The sequence below is a fragment of the Macaca mulatta genome, chromosome 14, assembly GCF_049350105.2.
Source record: "Macaca mulatta isolate MMU2019108-1 chromosome 14, T2T-MMU8v2.0, whole genome shotgun sequence".
NCBI lineage: Eukaryota > Metazoa > Chordata > Mammalia > Primates > Cercopithecidae > Macaca > Macaca mulatta.
Genome location: NC_133419.1, coordinates 51,092,083 through 51,111,236, shown reverse-complemented (window position 1 = coordinate 51,111,236; position 19,154 = coordinate 51,092,083). Strand labels below are relative to the sequence as shown.

The 19,154-nt window shown below is 43.4% G+C and overlaps 1 protein-coding gene across 1 annotated transcript in view; it reads right to left on the bottom strand.

Annotated features, from left to right (window-relative positions):
* RRAS2 (RAS related 2) overlaps positions 1-9,727 on the bottom strand; it is a 79,406-nt gene extending 69,679 nt beyond the window's left edge. Inside the window, exon 1 of the mRNA NM_001260560.1 lies at positions 9,576-9,727. Coding sequence (NP_001247489.1) covers positions 9,576-9,683 — 108 coding nt within the window. The 5' untranslated portion in view covers positions 9,684-9,727. The remainder of the gene's footprint in view (positions 1-9,575) is intronic.
* Between the last annotated feature and the right edge of the window lie 9,427 nt (positions 9,728-19,154).

The window sequence follows — 19,154 nt, the reverse complement described above, 5'->3', positions numbered from 1 at the left end:
AGGATGGTCTCAATCTGCTGACCTCATGATCCGCCCACCTCGGTGTCCCAAAGTGCTGGGATTACAGGTGTGAGCTGCAGCACCCGGCCTATATGTACATACTGCTAAAACCATGAATTTATGCCACTATCTTAAATTCCAATCAAACATCAGAGTTCATTTTAACCTTCACCCTTTTCACCTTTGTAACTCCCTTCTCCAACAGTGAGAAACTGGCTCCCATTTTCCACAATATATTTACTTATTTGCTTATAATAGTATAGACAATTGCTTCAAAATTGCAAACCATGCCTCTATGACAACAAAAACCAAAAATTCTAGTTAACTCTATTAACTAGAGTTCAATGTTTGTTTCAATCTTTTCGTCTTTATCCTGAGGACAGAGTTCAAATACTAGGATCAAAAGTTACCTAAATTAGTTGTTTTTCACTCCTTCAGTGTAGTGAAGTTACTCATTTGAAATACAGTTCAGTTCATTTGTTTCTGTTTGTACTCCCCCTTAAGGTGTTTTTTTTTTTTTTAATCACTTGATTTGGTTGGTGTGTTTATTGCTTATATACTCAGTATGTGAAACATTAACATAGTTCCAAAAGTCAGACAGGTATCCTCAGAAGGGTCCCTGCCCCCATTCCCTGTATCCTTTCCACCGCATACCTTTTTACCCATCCTCTAGGAAATCAATCTTATCAACCTCCAATTTATCTTTGTGTTTTGTTTCTGCCCCAATGAACAAATACATATGTATTTTCTTATTTCTCCTTCTTTCTTACACAAAAGGTAGTATGCTATACACAAAGTAGTAGATACTTTTGCACTTTACTTTTTTCACTGATTCTGTAAGTTTGGTTTGTGTGATCCCTCCAAATCTCATATTGAATACTGATCCCCAAAGTTGGAGGTGGGCCTTAATGGGAGGTGTTTGGGTCATGGGGGTGAATCCCTCATGAATAGATTAATGCCCTCCCTGGGACTGGGGTGTGAGTGAGCTCTTACTTATGTTCCACTACAGCTGGTTGTTAAAAAGAGCCTGGTGCCTCCCCATTGGCTCGCTTCTCTCACCATGTGATGTCTGCACACGCCACTCCCCTTCCCCTTCTGTCACGAATGGAAGCTTCCTCACACCCTCATCAGAAGTAGATGCTAGTACCGTGCTTCTTGTACAGCCTGCAAAACTCCAAGCCAACAAAACCTCTTTTCTTTATAAATTATCCAGCCTCAGGTATTCCTTTAGGGCAGGGGTGTCCAACTTTTGATTTCCCTGAGCCACACTGGAAGAACTGTCTTGGGCCACACACAAAATACACTAAACTAACGATAGGTGATGAGGTTAAAAAAAATTGCAAAAAAAAAAAAAAATCTCATAATGTTTTAAGAAACTTTATGAATTTGTCTTGGGCCACATTCAAAGCTGTCCTGGGCTGCATGCCACTCACAGCCTGAGTGTTGGACAAGCTTGCTTGAAAGCAAGACAAACCAAGACAACTGAACAACACATCCAAGAAAGCACTCCATATCAGTTAGTCATGCCCTTTCCCACTCTTGTTCACAGGTGCATAATGCTCCACTGGATTTTCCTATCACGTAGGTTGCTTGTAATTTTTGTAATTAAGAAATGCTGCAACCTTATACATGTGTATTTTCATACTGTGGGAAGTGCGTCTTCTGGGTAAACTCTGAGATTTGGGATTGCTGAGTCAAAAGGCATGTATGTGGTCAAATAAATACATCTTATGTCGCCTAATAACACATAATTTCTGTATTATTTCTGCCCCCCAAAAAATGCATAACCTGAATCTAATCACGAAGAAACATCAGCCAAACCCAAATTGAGGGAACTCTACAAGTAACTAATTTGTACTCTTTAAAAATGTCAATGTCATAAAACAGAGACTAAAGAACTGTTCCAAAGTAAATAAGACATGGAAATAATGAATTGGATAATCAGCTTTTCTTTTGCTATAAAGGGCATAACTGGGACAACTGGCAAATTTCAAACAAATTCTACACATCAGGTAATAATATAACAACAAGTCAAGATTAATTTCTGAGTTAGGTCAGTATATTTTATTCATGAAAGCAAATGCAGCCAGGCACAGTGGCTCATACCTGTAATCCTAACATTTTGGGAGGCCAAGACAGGTAGATCACATGAGGTCAGGAGTTCAAGAACAGCCTGGCCAACATGGTGAAACTCCGTCTCTACTAAAAATACAAAAATTAGTAGCCAGGCATGGTGGCAGGCACCTGTAATGCCAGCTACTCAGAAGACTGAGGCAGGAGAATGACTTGAACCCAGGAGGTGGAGGCTGCTGTGAGCTGAGATCACACCACTACACTCCAGTCTAGGCAACAAAAGTGAAACTCCATCTCAAAAAAAAAAAAAAATTATCCGGGTGTGGTGGTGGGTGCCTGTAATCCCAACTACTCGGGAGACTGAGGCAGGAGAATACCTTGAACCCAGGAGGTGGAGGTTGCAATGAGACAAGATCGCACCACTGCACTCCAGCCTAGGCGGGGCGACAGAGTGAGACTCCGTCTCAAAAAAAAAAAAAAAAAGAAGAAAGCAAATGCCCTGGTTTTTCAGGCAAAGAGATATTTAAGGATAAGGGTGGCATCATGTCTTCAACTTACACTCAAATGTTTTTAAAAACTATATATTGCAGGGAATAAAGCAATATGGTAAAATGTTGCCATTTGGGAAATCTGGTTAAAGTCAAAAAAGAAAGCAACATCAGATGTCTTTTTAACACTTATATTCTTATTTCTACTGCTGAATTTTACTTACATGGATAAAGAGCTTTCTCCCAGGAAAAAAAAAAAAAAAAAAATTCATCGTATAAGGTGACAGTAAGTTAAAGACGGCAGTATTAAACTGTTAGTACATACCAACAATAAATTGACTATAATATTTTTAATTAAACTGTAATTTAAAGCTGTTTAGTGCTATGCAACAAAAAATCACATGGCCTTTATAAAACACTAAAAATGAAATATAATTTATAAGACATCAAGGAGCTCAGTCCAATTATTCTCAAGTACAATTTAAGACAATTTATATTTCTTTGCATCTTTGAAATACATTTTTCTTTGCAAAAAGATATAAATCTAAGGCCTACCAACTATAATAGTTGTAAGTTTCAATCTCAAACAGGCTCAGTAGCTCTGCCCAAAGTAATTCAAGATCAAGGCCTTTCAACAAAATTCATGACTATTAACCCCATGCTATCTACACGCAGAGTGAAAATCCTTTACTCATTATCACTTTTCATTAAGGAAGGTACAGTGGAAGTAACATCCTAAAGACCATTTTCCCCATCAGAAAAAAAGGTGTTCAAGTGGCATCACAAAATGTTTCAATTGTATCAGACCAAGTTTAATTTGAAAAAGAAACCTTTAAAATATGTGTGTGTGTGTGTGTGTGTGTGTATTTTTTTCTTTTTTTGAGATGGAGTCTTGCTGTGCTGCCTAGGCTGGAGTGCGGTGGCATGATCTCCACCCACTACAACCCTCCGACTCCCAGGTTCAAGCAGTTCTCCTGCCTCAGCTCCTGAGTAGTAGTAGCTGGGGTTGCAGGCACCCGCCACTACACCCGGCTAATTTTTGTATTTTTAGTAGAGACAGGGTTTCACCATGTTGGCCAGGCTGGTCTCAAACTCCTGACTTCAAATGATCCGCCAACCTCGGCCTCCCAAAGTGTTGGGATTACAGGTGTGAACCACCGTACCCAGCTAAAATATTTTTTTTTAATAGTTTTAAGAAAGTCTCTTCCCACTCTCCTCCCCCAATTTAAAGTTATCAATTTATTTTCCTAACTGAATGGAACAGACTATTTTCATTCAAAGCTTAGGAAAGACTATATTTGAGCAATCAGATAAAATAAAATCCCATCCCAGTGAGCAGTAGCCTGTCATCTACCAAGGGAAAGCAGTATTCTTGACCGACTCAACAAAAGTGCTCCCACTCGGCCAGGCGCGGTGGAGGCCCAGGCAGGTGGATCACCTGAGGTCAGGAGTTCGTGACCACCCTGGCCAACATGGTGAAACTCCATCTCTACTAGAAATACAAAATTAGCCGAATGTGGTGGTGCATGCCTGTCTGTAATCCCAGCTACTTGGGAGGCTGAGGCTGGAGAATCACTTGAACCCAGGATGTGGAGGTTGCAGTTAGCAAAGATCATGCCATTGCACTCTAGCCTGAACAAGAGTGAAACTTCGTCTCAAAAAAAGAAGTGTCCCCACTCAACTCCTACAACTTCCTTATCCCAAAACAGGCGCACGCATGCTCACAAACACACACACACAGAGACAGACACAAAGAGAAAGAGAACAAACAAAACACTTAAGAATAAGATGCAAATTAAGAAACTGCATGTTAAAATTTCCTTCTTCTCCAAAGGCAGTCATCCTCCATAAGAAAATGTTCTTCCCTGAGTGTACAGAAATTTTATCTAGGAATTGCCTGCAGGACCATTTCAGCTGTTCCCCAAACAAGAAAACCTTTAGTATGGTATCACTTTGGGGGCAGGTGTCTTATTTTTCAATGCTAACAATTTATTTGTACATTAATGTAAAAAGAAGTTCACACACTAAAAATGTCTAGAGTTTCAAAATCATAGATAAAAGTTAACAGTTTAAGTAGTTTCTAATTGCAGGAAAAATCTTCAAGATGTAGCAATGGAACAGCAAATTGGGAATTTAAACTCACAACCTTCACATGTGGATCAATTAACTATTAACACAAATCTCCTGAAATCTCTTCTCAGCTCTCTGCCCCAGGAAAAAGCAATGAAAAAGCATTCAGCAAAAGACAAACTTTTAAAAAGCAATGCTGGGTCCAGACTAACAGGTCATAGGACTGACTGAAATTCAAGATGTGAGAAATCAGCTAACCCCTACCTCCCTCAAAATCTGGCAAATTGTTGAATAAAAAGTTAACATGTTAAAAAAAAAAAAAAAATAGAAACTGGGATACTTCACCCTATAAATTTTTAAAAAATATATGGTCTTTTCTCAGAGTTACCAGATAAAGCACTAACACCAAAATTAAATGCTTACATCATTATTTCTTAAAATCAAATCCAAACTTACAAAAAGAAATTTCTCCAACTCAAAATGGAATCCACACATTCATCACCTGAATACCACACAGAAGGAGGGGAGTATAGGGTTGAGCCAGGAAGGAGAGGGCAGTGAAGACTTAAAGTAATAGACCAGATTATGTGTCAAAGAAAAATGAATAAATTACAAATTTTGTTTTGCAGGAACACCAAGATACAGAACTAACAGCAGCAAATAAAACCAAGTAACAATTCTTTTTTTTTTTTTGAAACAGAGTCTCGCTCTGTTGCCCAGGATGGAGTGCAGTGTCGTCCGCCCCCCAGGTTCAAGTGATTCTCTTGACTCAGCCTCCCGAGTAACTGGGATTACAAGCACACACCAACACGCCCAGCTAATTTTTGTATTTTTAGTAGAGGTGGGGTTTCACCATGTTGGCCAGGCTGGTCTCAAACTCCTGATCTCAACTGATCCACCCACCTCGGCCTCCCAAAATGCTGGGATTACAGGCATGAACCACTGTGCCCAGCCAACAATTCTTATTTATTTACTCTGTAGATGGCACTGTGCTGGATGATTTACCTGCATTATTTTATTTACTCCAAAAACCTAAGGGTACTATTATTTAATATTATTCTCCCTTCCCAAGTGGTGAAACTTGGGTTTAGAGAACCTAAGAAACTTGACTAAAGACACAGCTAGTTAAACGAGAAAAAAAAAAAAAAAACCACCCTAGAATTTCAAAGGTGTAGAAATTTGTTCAACCAAACCCAACATTTCATGAAGAAACAGAAGCTCAGTCAAGATAAAGGCCGATTAAGAAACTACTCAAAGTCACCTGGGTAGAGAGAGACCTAGCCCCTACATACCCAGTGGTCTCTCCTAACCACTCTGTACCATCTTGAAGTCATTTCCTACCTAGAGTTTACTCATCATTTAGGTGTTCTACCTACCAACAGAACTTCACACATTTTTCAAAGAATGATGAGCAACAGAAAGGAGGAGGTCATGTACACACACGTACTCATTAAATAACATAATACTTTATGTTTTATCATGGCTACTTTATGATATTTATTTTTATAAAGGAAAAGGTATCTCAATTTAACTTCCTTAGTTTCCTAATTTTGCAACTCTTCATATGAACAGAGGGTAACAACTAAATCTAAGTCAAAGAAAGTTAAGTTTACCTTAAATCAGGCATTGTTTTTAAATTCTCCGTTCCCAATTTTATATATTTTTTCTGCTCAAAATTACATAGTAGAAAATATATATACTGAAAATTGTAAAAACAGTCCGGTGTTTCAGGAGTCTCAAAAAAATAATTAAGACCCCATCCTGGCTAACATGGTGAAACCCCGTCTCTACTAAAAATACAAAAAACTAGCCGGGCGAGGTGGCGGGCGCCTGTAGTCCCAGCTACTCCGGAGGCTGAGGCAGGAGAATGGCGTGAACCCGGGAGGCGGAGCTTGCAGTGAGCTGAGACCCGGCCACTGCACTCCAGCCTGGGCGACAGAGCAAGACTCCGTCTCAAAAAAAAAAAAAAAAAAAAAAAAAATTAAGACCAATTTGTGCCATTCTAATCTCCTACCAAGAGAACTGACTTCTGCTTATTAAAATGATTCGTCTGCTGTGTTCTCTCCCTCCAGTTACTACTGCTAAACAATCATAGTGGAATGAATTTTAACATCCCAGGAGTCAGGCAATGAATAGCTACCCTATTAAGTGTAAATATAAAAAAATCACTTTAGTTCCATAATCTAAAATTAATATAATAATGTATGCAGCTTTACTATATACTGTATTAGACATTGTTCTAAGCCCTTGACATGTTAACTCATTTAATTTCACGGCTGTATGTGGTCCACCATATTTCCCCAGTTTACAGATGGGGAAAACTAATATACAGAGAAGTTAAGTAACCTGCCTAAAATTACACATGCAGCAAGTGATAGAGCTGAGGTTGCATCCAGGAGGTCGGGTTCCTGTTCTCTCCAAAAAGTCTCCTTTTTGCAGAGACCAGATCACAGGTCCCAAATCAACTATCAGTCCCACTTCTGCACTTGCCACCTCCTCTCTCCCAGCTAGCATATGACTCCCACATATAACATTTCCATTCTCCCCACCACCAAGCCTACATAGTGCTTTCATCAATTTGTTCCAGACTTTTCTGAGTCTGAATTCCCTTTGCATTTAAACATGTTAGAGAACTGTAGGCATAAACACTGATAACACCTACCATTACTGAGCACACACAACATGCTAGATACAATGCTACAAACTTTGTCGTAATTTAAAAGTTATAAAGAATGTGTAATCACACCCGTTTTACTGGTGAGAAAACTGAGGCTCAGAGAGGCTATTTTGGCCATGTTGTCACAGTCGATAAGTGACAGCTTTAAAAGACACACATGCTCAAGTCTGTAAGACTCAAAGTTCATACTCTTGATGTACAAATGTCTTCCTCATACATACCTGCTTCCTTCTTTAATATCATCTAGAGCATCTAGGTACTATACTATTCATAGTGGAGGTATTGTTTCAACAAATGATTCTATAAATTATTAGGAAAACAGCAATTAATTTGTTTGTTTTGTTTTTGAGGCAGAGTCTCGCTATTTGCCCAGGCACAATCTCGGCTCACTACAATCTCCGCCTCCCGGGTTCAAGCGATTCTACTGCCTTGGTCTCCCGAGTAGCGGGGACTACAGGGGCGCGCCACCATGCCCGGCAAATTTTTGTATTTTTGGTAGAGACGGGGTTTCACTATATTGGCCAGGCTGGTTTGATGCCTCCCAAAGTGATGGGATCACAGAGAGCCACGACGCCAGGTCCAATTACTGCTTTCTTAATGGTTTAATACCATTACTTCCCCCAAAACAAAAGGGCCCAATACCTTAATTAATTAACATGGGCTCAAATAATTCAGGTGGCCCCTTCCTCAAAAAAACTTAAATATTTGTGATTCAAATCTTTTAAGTAACACTACTAATACTGGAACCCAAGATTATTCTCCCACTCCTAGACTTCTCCTCCACTCACCCTCCCCACCGCCCCCCACCTCACCCCACTCCCGGCCATCACACTAGTCCCCAAAGAAAGGGTTAGCTATAAATTGTTTTGCTTTGCCATTAGATAGGTACAATCTCTCTGCGCCCTAGGGAAATAGCAACCTGACAACACCCCTGAATCTGTAGCCTGCTAAACTTAAACCAATCTCACCCCTTACTCAGTGATTTTTTTTTAACCCACTAATAAGCATACTGTAAATGCTCATTACATAAAACATCCTTTCTTCCTGGATACAAAGGTTTTAGCAGTAGTAATCCCAGGGAATATTATAGCAGCAATTATTGCTCATTTACTCAATGTGAAAAGTGACAATCACATTTGTTACCGTACAATATTTTAATGTCACTATAAACACTAAGTGAAATAAGCTATTCGGGTATCTGACAAATGGGTGAAAAGGAAACCAGAAAAAAATATTTCACCGTTCATACTCTAGATACTGTGAAGAATATCCTTGTTACCTGTTATAGCAGGGTACCTTCGTTCTCTCCCAGCATATGCCACACCTTTTAGGTTGACAAAAGCAGAAAGACATCGGGGCTTTGTGTTTTAAAAATCGCAAAAGAGACTACTCAAACCTCTCCCCAAGAGCAAATTCTAAGAAGGAAGAATTCCACCTCCCTTTTCTTTACCACAAACCCCTGACTTTCCGCCTCTAGCAACCAGGGAGGGCTGGGGGTGGGGGAGAGGGTGGTTAGAAAACAGAACGCACGACTCGGTCATATTCCAGCCCGGCCCATCCCAAACTTCACCTAGGCACGGCGAGAAGCAGGGCGGCATCAGGAATTCCTAGGAAAAGGTCTCACCCCATCAGAGAACATTTTTAACTTCCTCGAAGCCACCATTTCCCCGGGGCATTATCACACACTCCCACCCGGACACATTACCTAAGAGAGTACTTATAAGAAAAGCATAACAACACAAAGAAATACACAGTGCTTGAAGCGGGTAGCTCCGGCTCAGGCGGCGCTGGGAAGCCCGGAGACCACGCGGAGCCGCCGCCAAGTTGCCACTGCGATCGCCCCGACGGTGCAGGCGCGGCCGCAGGCGGCTGGAAAAGCAGCGCGCGGGGCTCCACTTCCAGCCCCACGCCCGGACCCTCGGAGCAGGAAGCCCGGCTCGGTGGCCCAGCCTCTCCCGGAGGTCTCCGGCCTCGGCCAGAGCGGTAAGGTGGATCGGTGCTTCCCACCCTGCCAGCTCCGCCCTCCCGACCACATTCCTGAGAAGCCCTACTCCCGCGACGCCGCGCCCGGGAGGAGGCAAGAGCGCGACGCTGCGGCCGCAGGGCAGGAGCGTAGTCGGCCCCGCGCCCTCCCGCCCCCGGCCCCGGCCCCGGCCCGGGCCCGCGAGGCGCCTCCGGGGCGAGGTCGCGGCGGCCACCCCGCCACAGGTAGCGCCAGCTCCCGCCCGCCGCCGCCCCGGCGCCCCGGGCAGGCCCGCTCCAGGTACCTGGATGAACTGGATGGTGAGCGCCGACTTGCCCACGCCACCCCCGCCGACCACCACGAGCCGGTACTTCTCCTGGCCGGAGCCGTCCCGCCAGCCGGCCGCGGCCATGGGGACGCCGCAGAGCCCAGCCTGACCGCGCCGAGCCGCCGCCGCCGCCCGCCCTAGGCCCGGCTGGGGACGTGTGCGGCCGGCTGGCTGCGGGCGAGCGGCCGCGCTGGGGTCCCGGGTACCGGGAGGTGTCGGGAGGGCCGGTCAGCGCGGTAGCGCGGCGCTGGGGGCTGGCTTGGTACCGCCCGAGGCGCGGAGAAGCGGGGTGACGGCACCGGCCAGGGTCGGCAGCGGCCGGGGGGCGCGCTCCTCTACGCGTCTCCGCAGCGCCTGCCGAACACAGCCTCCAGCGCCGCCACAAATGGCCGTCTGGGGGCCGGGCTGCCAGGCTGAGGTGCTGCATATGCATGAGGGGGCGGGGAGGGGCGGGGCCGCGCCGCTTGGGGCTGAGGTTCGGGAGGTGACCCGGGCTTCAGACCTCCACGGACACATCGATCCAATCCCTAGCTAGTGAGCGAGTGCGTGAGAGTGTGAGAGTAGGTGTCAGTTGGGAGTGGCACGAAGGCAGTAACAGTGTGTGACCCTAATTGTGTATGTCAGGGATTGTATGGATGAAAAATACAATATGTGACAGCGTGTGTGAAAAATGGGCTGTTGGCATATTAACTCAATTTTATAGGAGAGTAAATACCCTGCTTTAAGAGTACAGATGGTGACCATATTTGTGTGAAAAACAGTATGTGACAGTGATTGAGGATTAGAGCTGTGTCACAGTAATTGAGTGTGTGATGGGCTGGTGGTTGTGACAGTATGAAAAATTGGACAGTGGCTGAGCATGGAGAATAAGTCACAGTGATTGAGCTTGCATGGGCAAGACGGAATGTGACAGATTTTGTATGTGTCAGTACAGTGTCATAGCGGCTATGTTTATGTGTGACAAATGTGCAGTAATGAGGAGTGTGAGTGTGAGGGGTTGAACTCCTGGCCTCAAGCGAGCCTCCCGCCTCAGCCTCCCAAAGTGCTGGGATTATAGGTGTGAGTCACTGTGCCCGCCCTCATGGGGATTTTAATAAGAATTAAATGATCACATAAAACAGTGCTGGTACACAGGAAGCATTTACAGCAATCTTGGAACATGACTGCAAGTTCTTGGACTTGGTAACTCATTTGGAACCAGTAGAATGCAGCAGAAGAGATGCTGCCTAATTTACCAGGCTAGATCAGAAGAGGCCATGCAGCTGTTCTCTTGGTATTCTCACTCTGGGAGAAACAAAGTAAGAAGTTTGACTACCATAAGACTGCCATGCTAAAGAGGCTACATGTAGGCATGCCAATCAGAAGTCTCATTGATGGCCAGGAGCAACATGTCATTTAAAAAAAAAACAGAAAAAAGTCCCACTGAGCTCCCACCAGATCACCAGCACCACTTGCCAGCCATCTAAGTGAGACATCTTGGACACTCAGCCTAATCAAGCCTTCCAATGATGGCATCCCCTGTTAGCATCTGACTGCAACTGCGTGAGAGACCCCAAGCAAGAACAACCCACCCAGCCCAGCCCGTCCTGAATTCTTTTTTTTTTTAATCTTTTATTTTTTTATTTTTTGAGAGACAAGATCCCTTTGTCACCCAGGCTGAAGTGCAGTGGCACAATCATGGCTCACTGCAGCCTCCAACTTCTGGACTCAAGTGATGCTTCCGCCTCAGCCTCCCTAGCAGCTGGGACTACAGGCACATGCCATCAAGCTCAGGTAATTTTTTTTTTTTTTTTAAGAGACTAGGTCTCCCTATGTTGCCCAGGCTAGTCTCAAACTCCCAAAGTGCTGGGATGGCTGAGCACGATGGCTCACGCCTGTAATCCCAACACTTTGGGAGGCCGAGGTGGGTGGATGCTTGAGCCCAGGAGTTCCAGACCAACCTGGCCAACATGGCTAAACGCATCTCTACTGAAAATACAAAAGGTAGTCCAGAGCGGTGGCATGCACTTGTAGTCCCAGCCACTTCGGAGGCTGAGGTGGGAGGATCTCTTGAGCCTGGGACGCGGAAGTTGCAGTGAGCCAAGTTCGCGCCACTGCACTCTCGGCTGCACGACAATGTGGGCTCAAAAAAAAAAAAAAAAAAAGTGCTGGGATTACAGGCATGAACCATCACTCCAAGCCCTTCTTGAATACTTGACCCACAAAATCATGAGCAAAATAAAATTGTAGTGGCTCACTCCTGTAATCCCAACACTTTGAGGTGCCGACGCAGGCGGATCGCTTGAGCCCAGGGGTTGGAGACCAGCCTGACCAACATGCTAAAACCCGTCTCTGCATAAAATTACAAAAATTAACTGGGCGTGGTGCACACCTATAGTCCCAGCTACTCTGGATGCTGAGGCGGAAGAATAGCTTGAACCCAGGAAGCGGAAGTTACAGTGAGCCAAGATCGCGAGATCACGAGATTGCACCACTGCTCTCCCGCCTGGGCGACAGAGCCGTCTCAAAAAAAAAAAAAAGCACTGGGCTTACAGGCATGAGCCATCACTCCCGACCCTTCTTGAATATTTGACCCACAAAATCATAAGCAAAACAAAATTGTAGCCGCTCATGTCTGTATTCCCTGCACTTTGGGAGGCCCAGGCAGGAGGATTGCTGAACCTGGCAGGCGGAGGTTTCAGTGAGCCGAGCTCTGGGCCACCGCACTCCAGCCTAGGCAACAGAGCAAGACCCTGTCTCAAAAAAAAGGAAAAAAAAAAAAAAAGTACATCGAAATACTGCTTCACACACGAGGATGACTAAAATTAAAAGACAGGTAAGTGTTGACAAAGATGTGAAGAAACTGGAGCCCTCATACATAGCTGGTAGGTGTGTTAAATGATGCCGCTGCTTTGGAATACTTTGTGTCAGTTCCTCAAAAGATTAAATGTAGAGTTACCATACAACCTGACAATTACACCCCTATTTATCTATAACTGAGAGAAATTAAGACATATATTCACATGAAAACTTGTTTGTGAATGTTCATAGCATTGTTATATATAATAGCCAAAAAATGGAAACATCTCAGTTGTCCCTCAGATGATGAGTGGATAAACAAAAAAATATTGTATAGCCATGCAATAGAATATTATTTGGCAATATAAAGGAATGAAGTCCTGATACATGCTACAACATGGATAAACTTTGAAAACATTATGCTAAATGAAAGAGGACAGACACAAAAGACCACATATTGTATAATTCCATTTATATACAAGGTCCAGAATAGGCAAGTCTATAGATACAGAAAGCAGATTTGTGGTTGCCAGAACTATAGCAACCAATAGCAGGTATGGGGTTTCTTTTTGAGGAGTTGAAAATGTTTTGGATAGTGGTGTTGATTGCACAACTCTGTAAATATACTAAAAACATTGGATTGTATGCTTTATATAGATGAATTTTATTGTGTGTGTATTATATCTCAGTGAAGCTACAAGGAAAAAAGAATGAATTGCAAGGTTTTATTTGAACAGTGAAGTTCAAGGAACTGGCTTTATACTTCAGAATGTTCCCCATATTAACTCTATTCCTTTTTTTTTTTTATTTGATTCAAACGTAGTATTCAGCAAATGAGAAGTCCATATGCTCAACCCCACCCACACTTTCTATTCCAAAATGAGCTCTTTCCCTTAGAAAATACCCGCAAAAGCATACAGTAGAAAGAAACTTCCATGCAAACACAAATCACTGAAGACACAGGAGAATATGGGAGAGGAAGAACTAGTTGTTACTCAAGCCAATTAAAGGTGAATTTTCAACTTAATCTGAAAAGTTTCCTTTTCAAGTAGCTGACAGATAATAAGTACATATATTTTCATGAAAAAGAATGATCTAGAACTTTGGAAAGAACAATAAAGGTCATCCCCCTTACTTTATAGAAAGAAATCCTGTAACAAGGGAGAGAATTTCTTTCCCAATGTCACCTACCAAGTTGTTAGCAGGGATTAGGAAACAGGTCTCCTGACTCCCCTCTCAGAGCACTTTGCCCCATGCCAAGCTGGGTGTTATCCAGAACCCCAGAGAGCCTCACATTGCAGAAGCAATGTGATGCTGCCAGTCAAGAGAGCTGTTGACTGCATCATTTTGACTTAAATCAAGCTTTTGTTTGGCTAAAGTGTTGTCAAGAGATTTCAACAGGCAGATTCAGAGCCAGATCTAGCCAGCGCATATGTTTTGGCCTACAATTCAATTTTTTTGTTTAAATTTTGAATTGGTTGCTGATATTTAAAAATAGGGAATGTCACAAATAAATCAGGATTTCTAACTCTTCTTGAAAAGATTAAGTGGAATATCTAGCAACACTGGACTGGCGTTATCTGGCAACAACTAGCTAAAGCTAAATACTGACTGCGTTTTAGAAAACTTAAGATCTTCCTGTTCATCAGAGTCGCCAGCACTCTTCTGTCACACACCACCCGTTTGTTACCTGCCTGGCTTTAGTGGGCTTTAAGAGCTTGCAAATCCTACTACTATGACAGTGTTCTCCACGAAGATTGTGCTTCCAAATCCCCTGTAGTGTATTTTATTTATTTATTTATTTATTTTTGCTATTCAAACATAAAAGGCAGCCTGTAGTGTCTTTTAAAATGAAGAAAGTGGGCTCCTCCCCAGACCTCCTAATGAGAACCTCTGAGGACGCAGACTTAGAATCTGAATTTGTATATTAAATATCTAAAGTGATGGCCGAGTGCAGTGGCTCATGCCTGTAATCCCAGCACTTTGGGAGGCCGAGGCAGGTGGATCACCTGAAGTCAGGAGTTCAAGCCCAGCCTGGCCAACATGGCAAAACCCCATTCTACTAAAGTACAAAAAAATTAGCTGGGCACGGTAGTGTGTGCCTGTAATCCCAGCTACTTGGGAGGCTGAGGCAGAAGAATCATTTGAACCGGGGAGGCGGAGGTTGCAGTGAGCAGAGATCGTGCCACTGCACTCCAGTCTGGGCAACAGAGCAGGACTCCGTCTCAATAAAGTAAAATAGGCCGGGCGTGGTGGCTCATGCCTGTAATCCCAGTACTTTTTGGGAGGCCAAGGCGGGTGGGTCACCTGAGGTTGGGAGTTCGAGACCAGCCTGACCAACATGGGGAAACCCCATCTCTACTAAAAATACAAAATTAGCTGGGCGTGATGGCACATGCCTGTAATCCCAGCTACTCGGGAGGCTGAGGCAATAGAATTGCTTGAACCTGGGAGGTGGAGGTTGCAGTGAGTCGAGATCACACCATTGCACTCTAGCCTGGGCAACAAGAGCGAAACTCTGTCTAAAAATAAAATAAAGTGACTCTGAGACACCACCACAGCAAGAACTCTTAGAGGAGGGTACTCATCCCTGTCCACTCTTTATTTCAGGACAAACAGTGACCATCTCATCTGGACTGTTGGTTACTCATCATCTTTACAAACCAATATTGACCAAACAGCATCCCTGGCCCATCCCGGAGACAGGATCTGAGGGTAGAGTGGAGAGGGAGATGCTGAAATCAAGATTCCCCTGACCTCATCTGTAGCTACAACAGACAGAGCCAAGACCTAGTGGCCAAAGAAGGCCAAACCCCCAGATCAGAGCCTGCAATACTTATCATGGGTGATGAAGGAGCATCATACACTTATTTCCTTAATGAGCCATTGCTTTTAATGTGAATGAATGGCTGGCAGAGAATGAAACAGCCCAGCAGGAGCTGCATGCATCTGAGATGAGACAGAAGCACAAATCTATTCCTTGTTTAAAGATCATGTTGCTAAGAATAGAAATTGAAACACACACTCAAGCGTGTGCACACACACACAGCCCTGAGGAAGGCCATAATGGAGCTGGAGAAATCCACAGCTTAGTAAAGGATGATCTAAGAATCACTGAGCCTTAGAACAGAAAAGGCATCTTGAGTTCATTCCCTCTAAAGCTCTCCTTTCACACATGGGGAAACAAAGGCCCACAGAAAGAAGAGGAGTCCCCAGCATCACCTGGAAAGAGAGCAGAAGCATGACTGGAACTCAGATTTCTGTTTCCCACCTTGAGATCCATCTCAATGTAGCACACTGTCTTAGGAACCCAAGAGCCCAGAAGGCAGAGCAGAGCCAAAAATCATACCTCTCTTCTTCTGCATGGCTAACAGAAAGAATCAAAGATATCCACCATTGCTTTTTTTTTTTTTTTTTTTGAGACAGAGTCTCACTCTGTCACCCAGGCTGGAGTGCAGTGGCGCGATCTTGGCTCACTGCAACCTCTACCTCCCTGGTTGAAGTGATTCTCGTGCCTCAGCCTCCAGAACAGCTGGGACTACAGGTGCGCCCCACCATGCCCACGTAACTTTTGTATTTTTAGTAGAGACAGGGTTTCGCCATGTCGACCAGGCTAGTCTCAAACTCCTGACCTCAGGTTATCCGCCCACCTTGACCTCCCAAACTGCTGGGATTGCATTGTGAGCCACCACACCCAGTCTCACCATAGCATTTTTTAAATAATGAAAAATTGAAAAATCCCTAAATATTCAACAACAGGGACTTGGTTAAATCAATGATGCAATGGCTACTATGTGGCCATTAAAAATAATTTTTACTTATATAGGAAAATGAGAAGGGTATGTGCTATGGTCTAATCCCCCCACCAAACTTCATATGTTAAAACTCAATTCTAAACGTAATAACATTAAAAGATGGGACCTTTAGGAGGTTGACAGGGCTCTGCCCTCATGAATGGGATTAGTGCCTCTATTAGGCTTCTCTAGAGGGACAGAATTAATGAAATATAATATATATAAAGGAGAGTTTATTAAATATTAACTCACACGATCACAAGGTCCCACAATAGGCCGCCTGCAGGCTGAGGAGCAAGGAGAGCCCATCCGAGTTCCAAAACTGAAGAACTTAAGAGTCTGATGTTCAAGGGCAGGAACCATCCAGCAAGGGAGAAAGATGTAGGCTGGAAGGCTAGGCCAGTCTCTCTTTTCACATTTTTCTGCCTGCTTATATTCTAGCCTCGCTGGCAGCTGATTTGATTGTGCCTATCTAGATTAAGGGTGAGTCTGCCTTTCCCAGCCCACTGACTCAGAATGTTAATCTCCCTTGGCAACACCCTCACAGACACACCCAGGATCAATACTTTGTATCCTTCAATCCAATCAAGCTGACAGTCAGTATTAACCATCACAGTACCCTTATAAAAGAGGCTTGAGGAAGCCTGTTTGCCTCTTGTACCACGTAGGGACCCATAAAAGGCACCATCTGTAAAGCAGAGAGCCCTCACCAAACATGAAACCTGCTAGCATTTTGGTCTGGACTTCCCAGCCTCCAGAACTGTGAGAAATACATTTATGTTGCTTATCTATTACTCAGTCTAAGATACATATATTTTTATCCACTGGCCAGTTACTAGAAATAAGGTATTTTGGGCCGGGCGTGGTGTCCCATGCCTGTAATCCCAGCACTTTGGGAGGCCGAGGCAGGCAGATCACCTGAGGTCAGGAGTTCAAGACCTGCCTGGCCAACATGGTGAAACCCCATCTCTACAAAAATACAAAAATTAGCCAGGCATGATGGCGGGTGCCTGTAATCCCAGCTACTCGGGAGGCTGAGACAGGAGAATTGCTTGAACCCAGGAAGCAGAGGTTGCATGCGGTGAGCTGAGATCACACCATTGCACTCCAGCCTGGGCAATAGAGTGAGATTCCATCGCAAAAAAAAAAGAAAGAAAGAAAGAAAGAAATAAGGAAATAAGATATTTTGTTATAACCACCCAAATGGAAAATACAGTAGGATACAAAACAGTATATCCAGTATAGGCCAGGAGTGGTGGCTCGCGCCCGTAATCCCAGCACTTTGGGAGGCCGAGACCGGCAGATCGCCTGAGGTCGGGAGTTCGAGACCATCGTGGCCAACATGGAGAAACCCTGTCTCTACTAAAAATATAAAATTAGCAGGATGTGGTGGCACATGCCTGTAATCCCAGCTACTTGGGAGGCTGAGGCAGGAGAATCCCTTGAACTCGGGGTGGAGGTTGCAGTGAGCCGAGGTCACGCCATTGCACTCCACCCTGGGCAACAAGAGTGAAACTCCATCTCAAAACAAACAAACAAACAAACAAACCAGTATATCCAGTGTAATTACAATTACAAAGATAGATAGATACTGATATATATTAATACATAAACTCTCATTTATTGAGCACTTACTAGGAACCCAGCATTGTGCTGACCATTCAAAACATTATCCAGTTTAATCCATCAACCATCTGAGTGGGTTCAGTTATTATTTGTATCATACAAAAAAGCTGCAGCACAGAGATGTCCTATAGCTACTAAATGACAGAGTGCATATTGAACCCAGGAAGTCCAAGCTTTTACTTAGTCACTCTGCAGATTTTTTTTAAAAGATAAAGACTGGCAGGATACTCAGTTATCCTAGAGAGTGAGATCACAGATGAGTTTTATTTTCTACTTTTTGTATTTTGCATCTTTTTTTAAAGTAATTCCCCATTCTCTTCTACCTCCAGCCCCTGGAAAGCTCTAATCTACTTTCTGTCTCTATGAGTTTTCCTATTCTAGACATTACATATAACTAGAATCATACGATATTTGTCTTTTGGTGTCTGGTTTATTTTGTTTAGCATAATGTTTCAAAGTTTATCCATGTTGTAGCACATATTCATACTTCATTCCTTGTTATGGCTGGATAATATTCCTTTGTATAGATATGACACTATTTATTCATTTAACTGTTGAAGAACATTTGGGTTTTTTCTATTTTTTGGCTCTTAAGAATAAATGCCGCTATGAACACAAGTACCTGTTTGAATTCTTGTTGTCAAGTATATGCCTAATCGTGGAATTGCTGGATCATATGGTAATTCTATATTTAATTTTTTGAGGAACTGACACGCTGTTTTCCACAGCAGCTGCATCATTTTACATTCCCACTAGCAATGTATGAAGGTTTTAATTTCTTCACATCCTTGTCAACACTTGTTATTTTTCATTTTTTTATTATAGCCGTCCTAGTAGGTGTGAAGTGATATATCACTGTAATTTTGACTCGCAGTTCCCTAATGACTAATGATGTTGAACATCTTTTCACAGGTTTATTTGCCATTTGCATATCTTCTTTGGAAAAATGTCTATTCAAGTCCTTTGCCTAGTTTTTAATCAGATTGTTTGTCTTTTTGTTGTTGAGTTGTAGGAGTTATTTATATATTCTAGATATTAAACCTTTATCAGATATGTGATTTGCAAACATATTCTCCCATCCTATGGCTTGTCGTTTTACTCTCTTGATAATGTTCTTGGATGTGCATCTTTTTAATTTTAATGAAATGCAATCTCATCTCTTTCTCTCTCTCTCTCTCTCTCTCTCTCTCTCTCTCTCTCTCTTTCCCCCGCCTCCTTTCTTTCTCTTTTTGACAGAGTCTCACTCTGTTGCCCAGGCTGGAGTGTAGTGGTGTAATCATGGCTCACTGCATTGAACTCCTGGGTTTAAGCCATCCTCCCACCGCAGCCTCCCAAGTAGCTGGGACTACAGGCATGT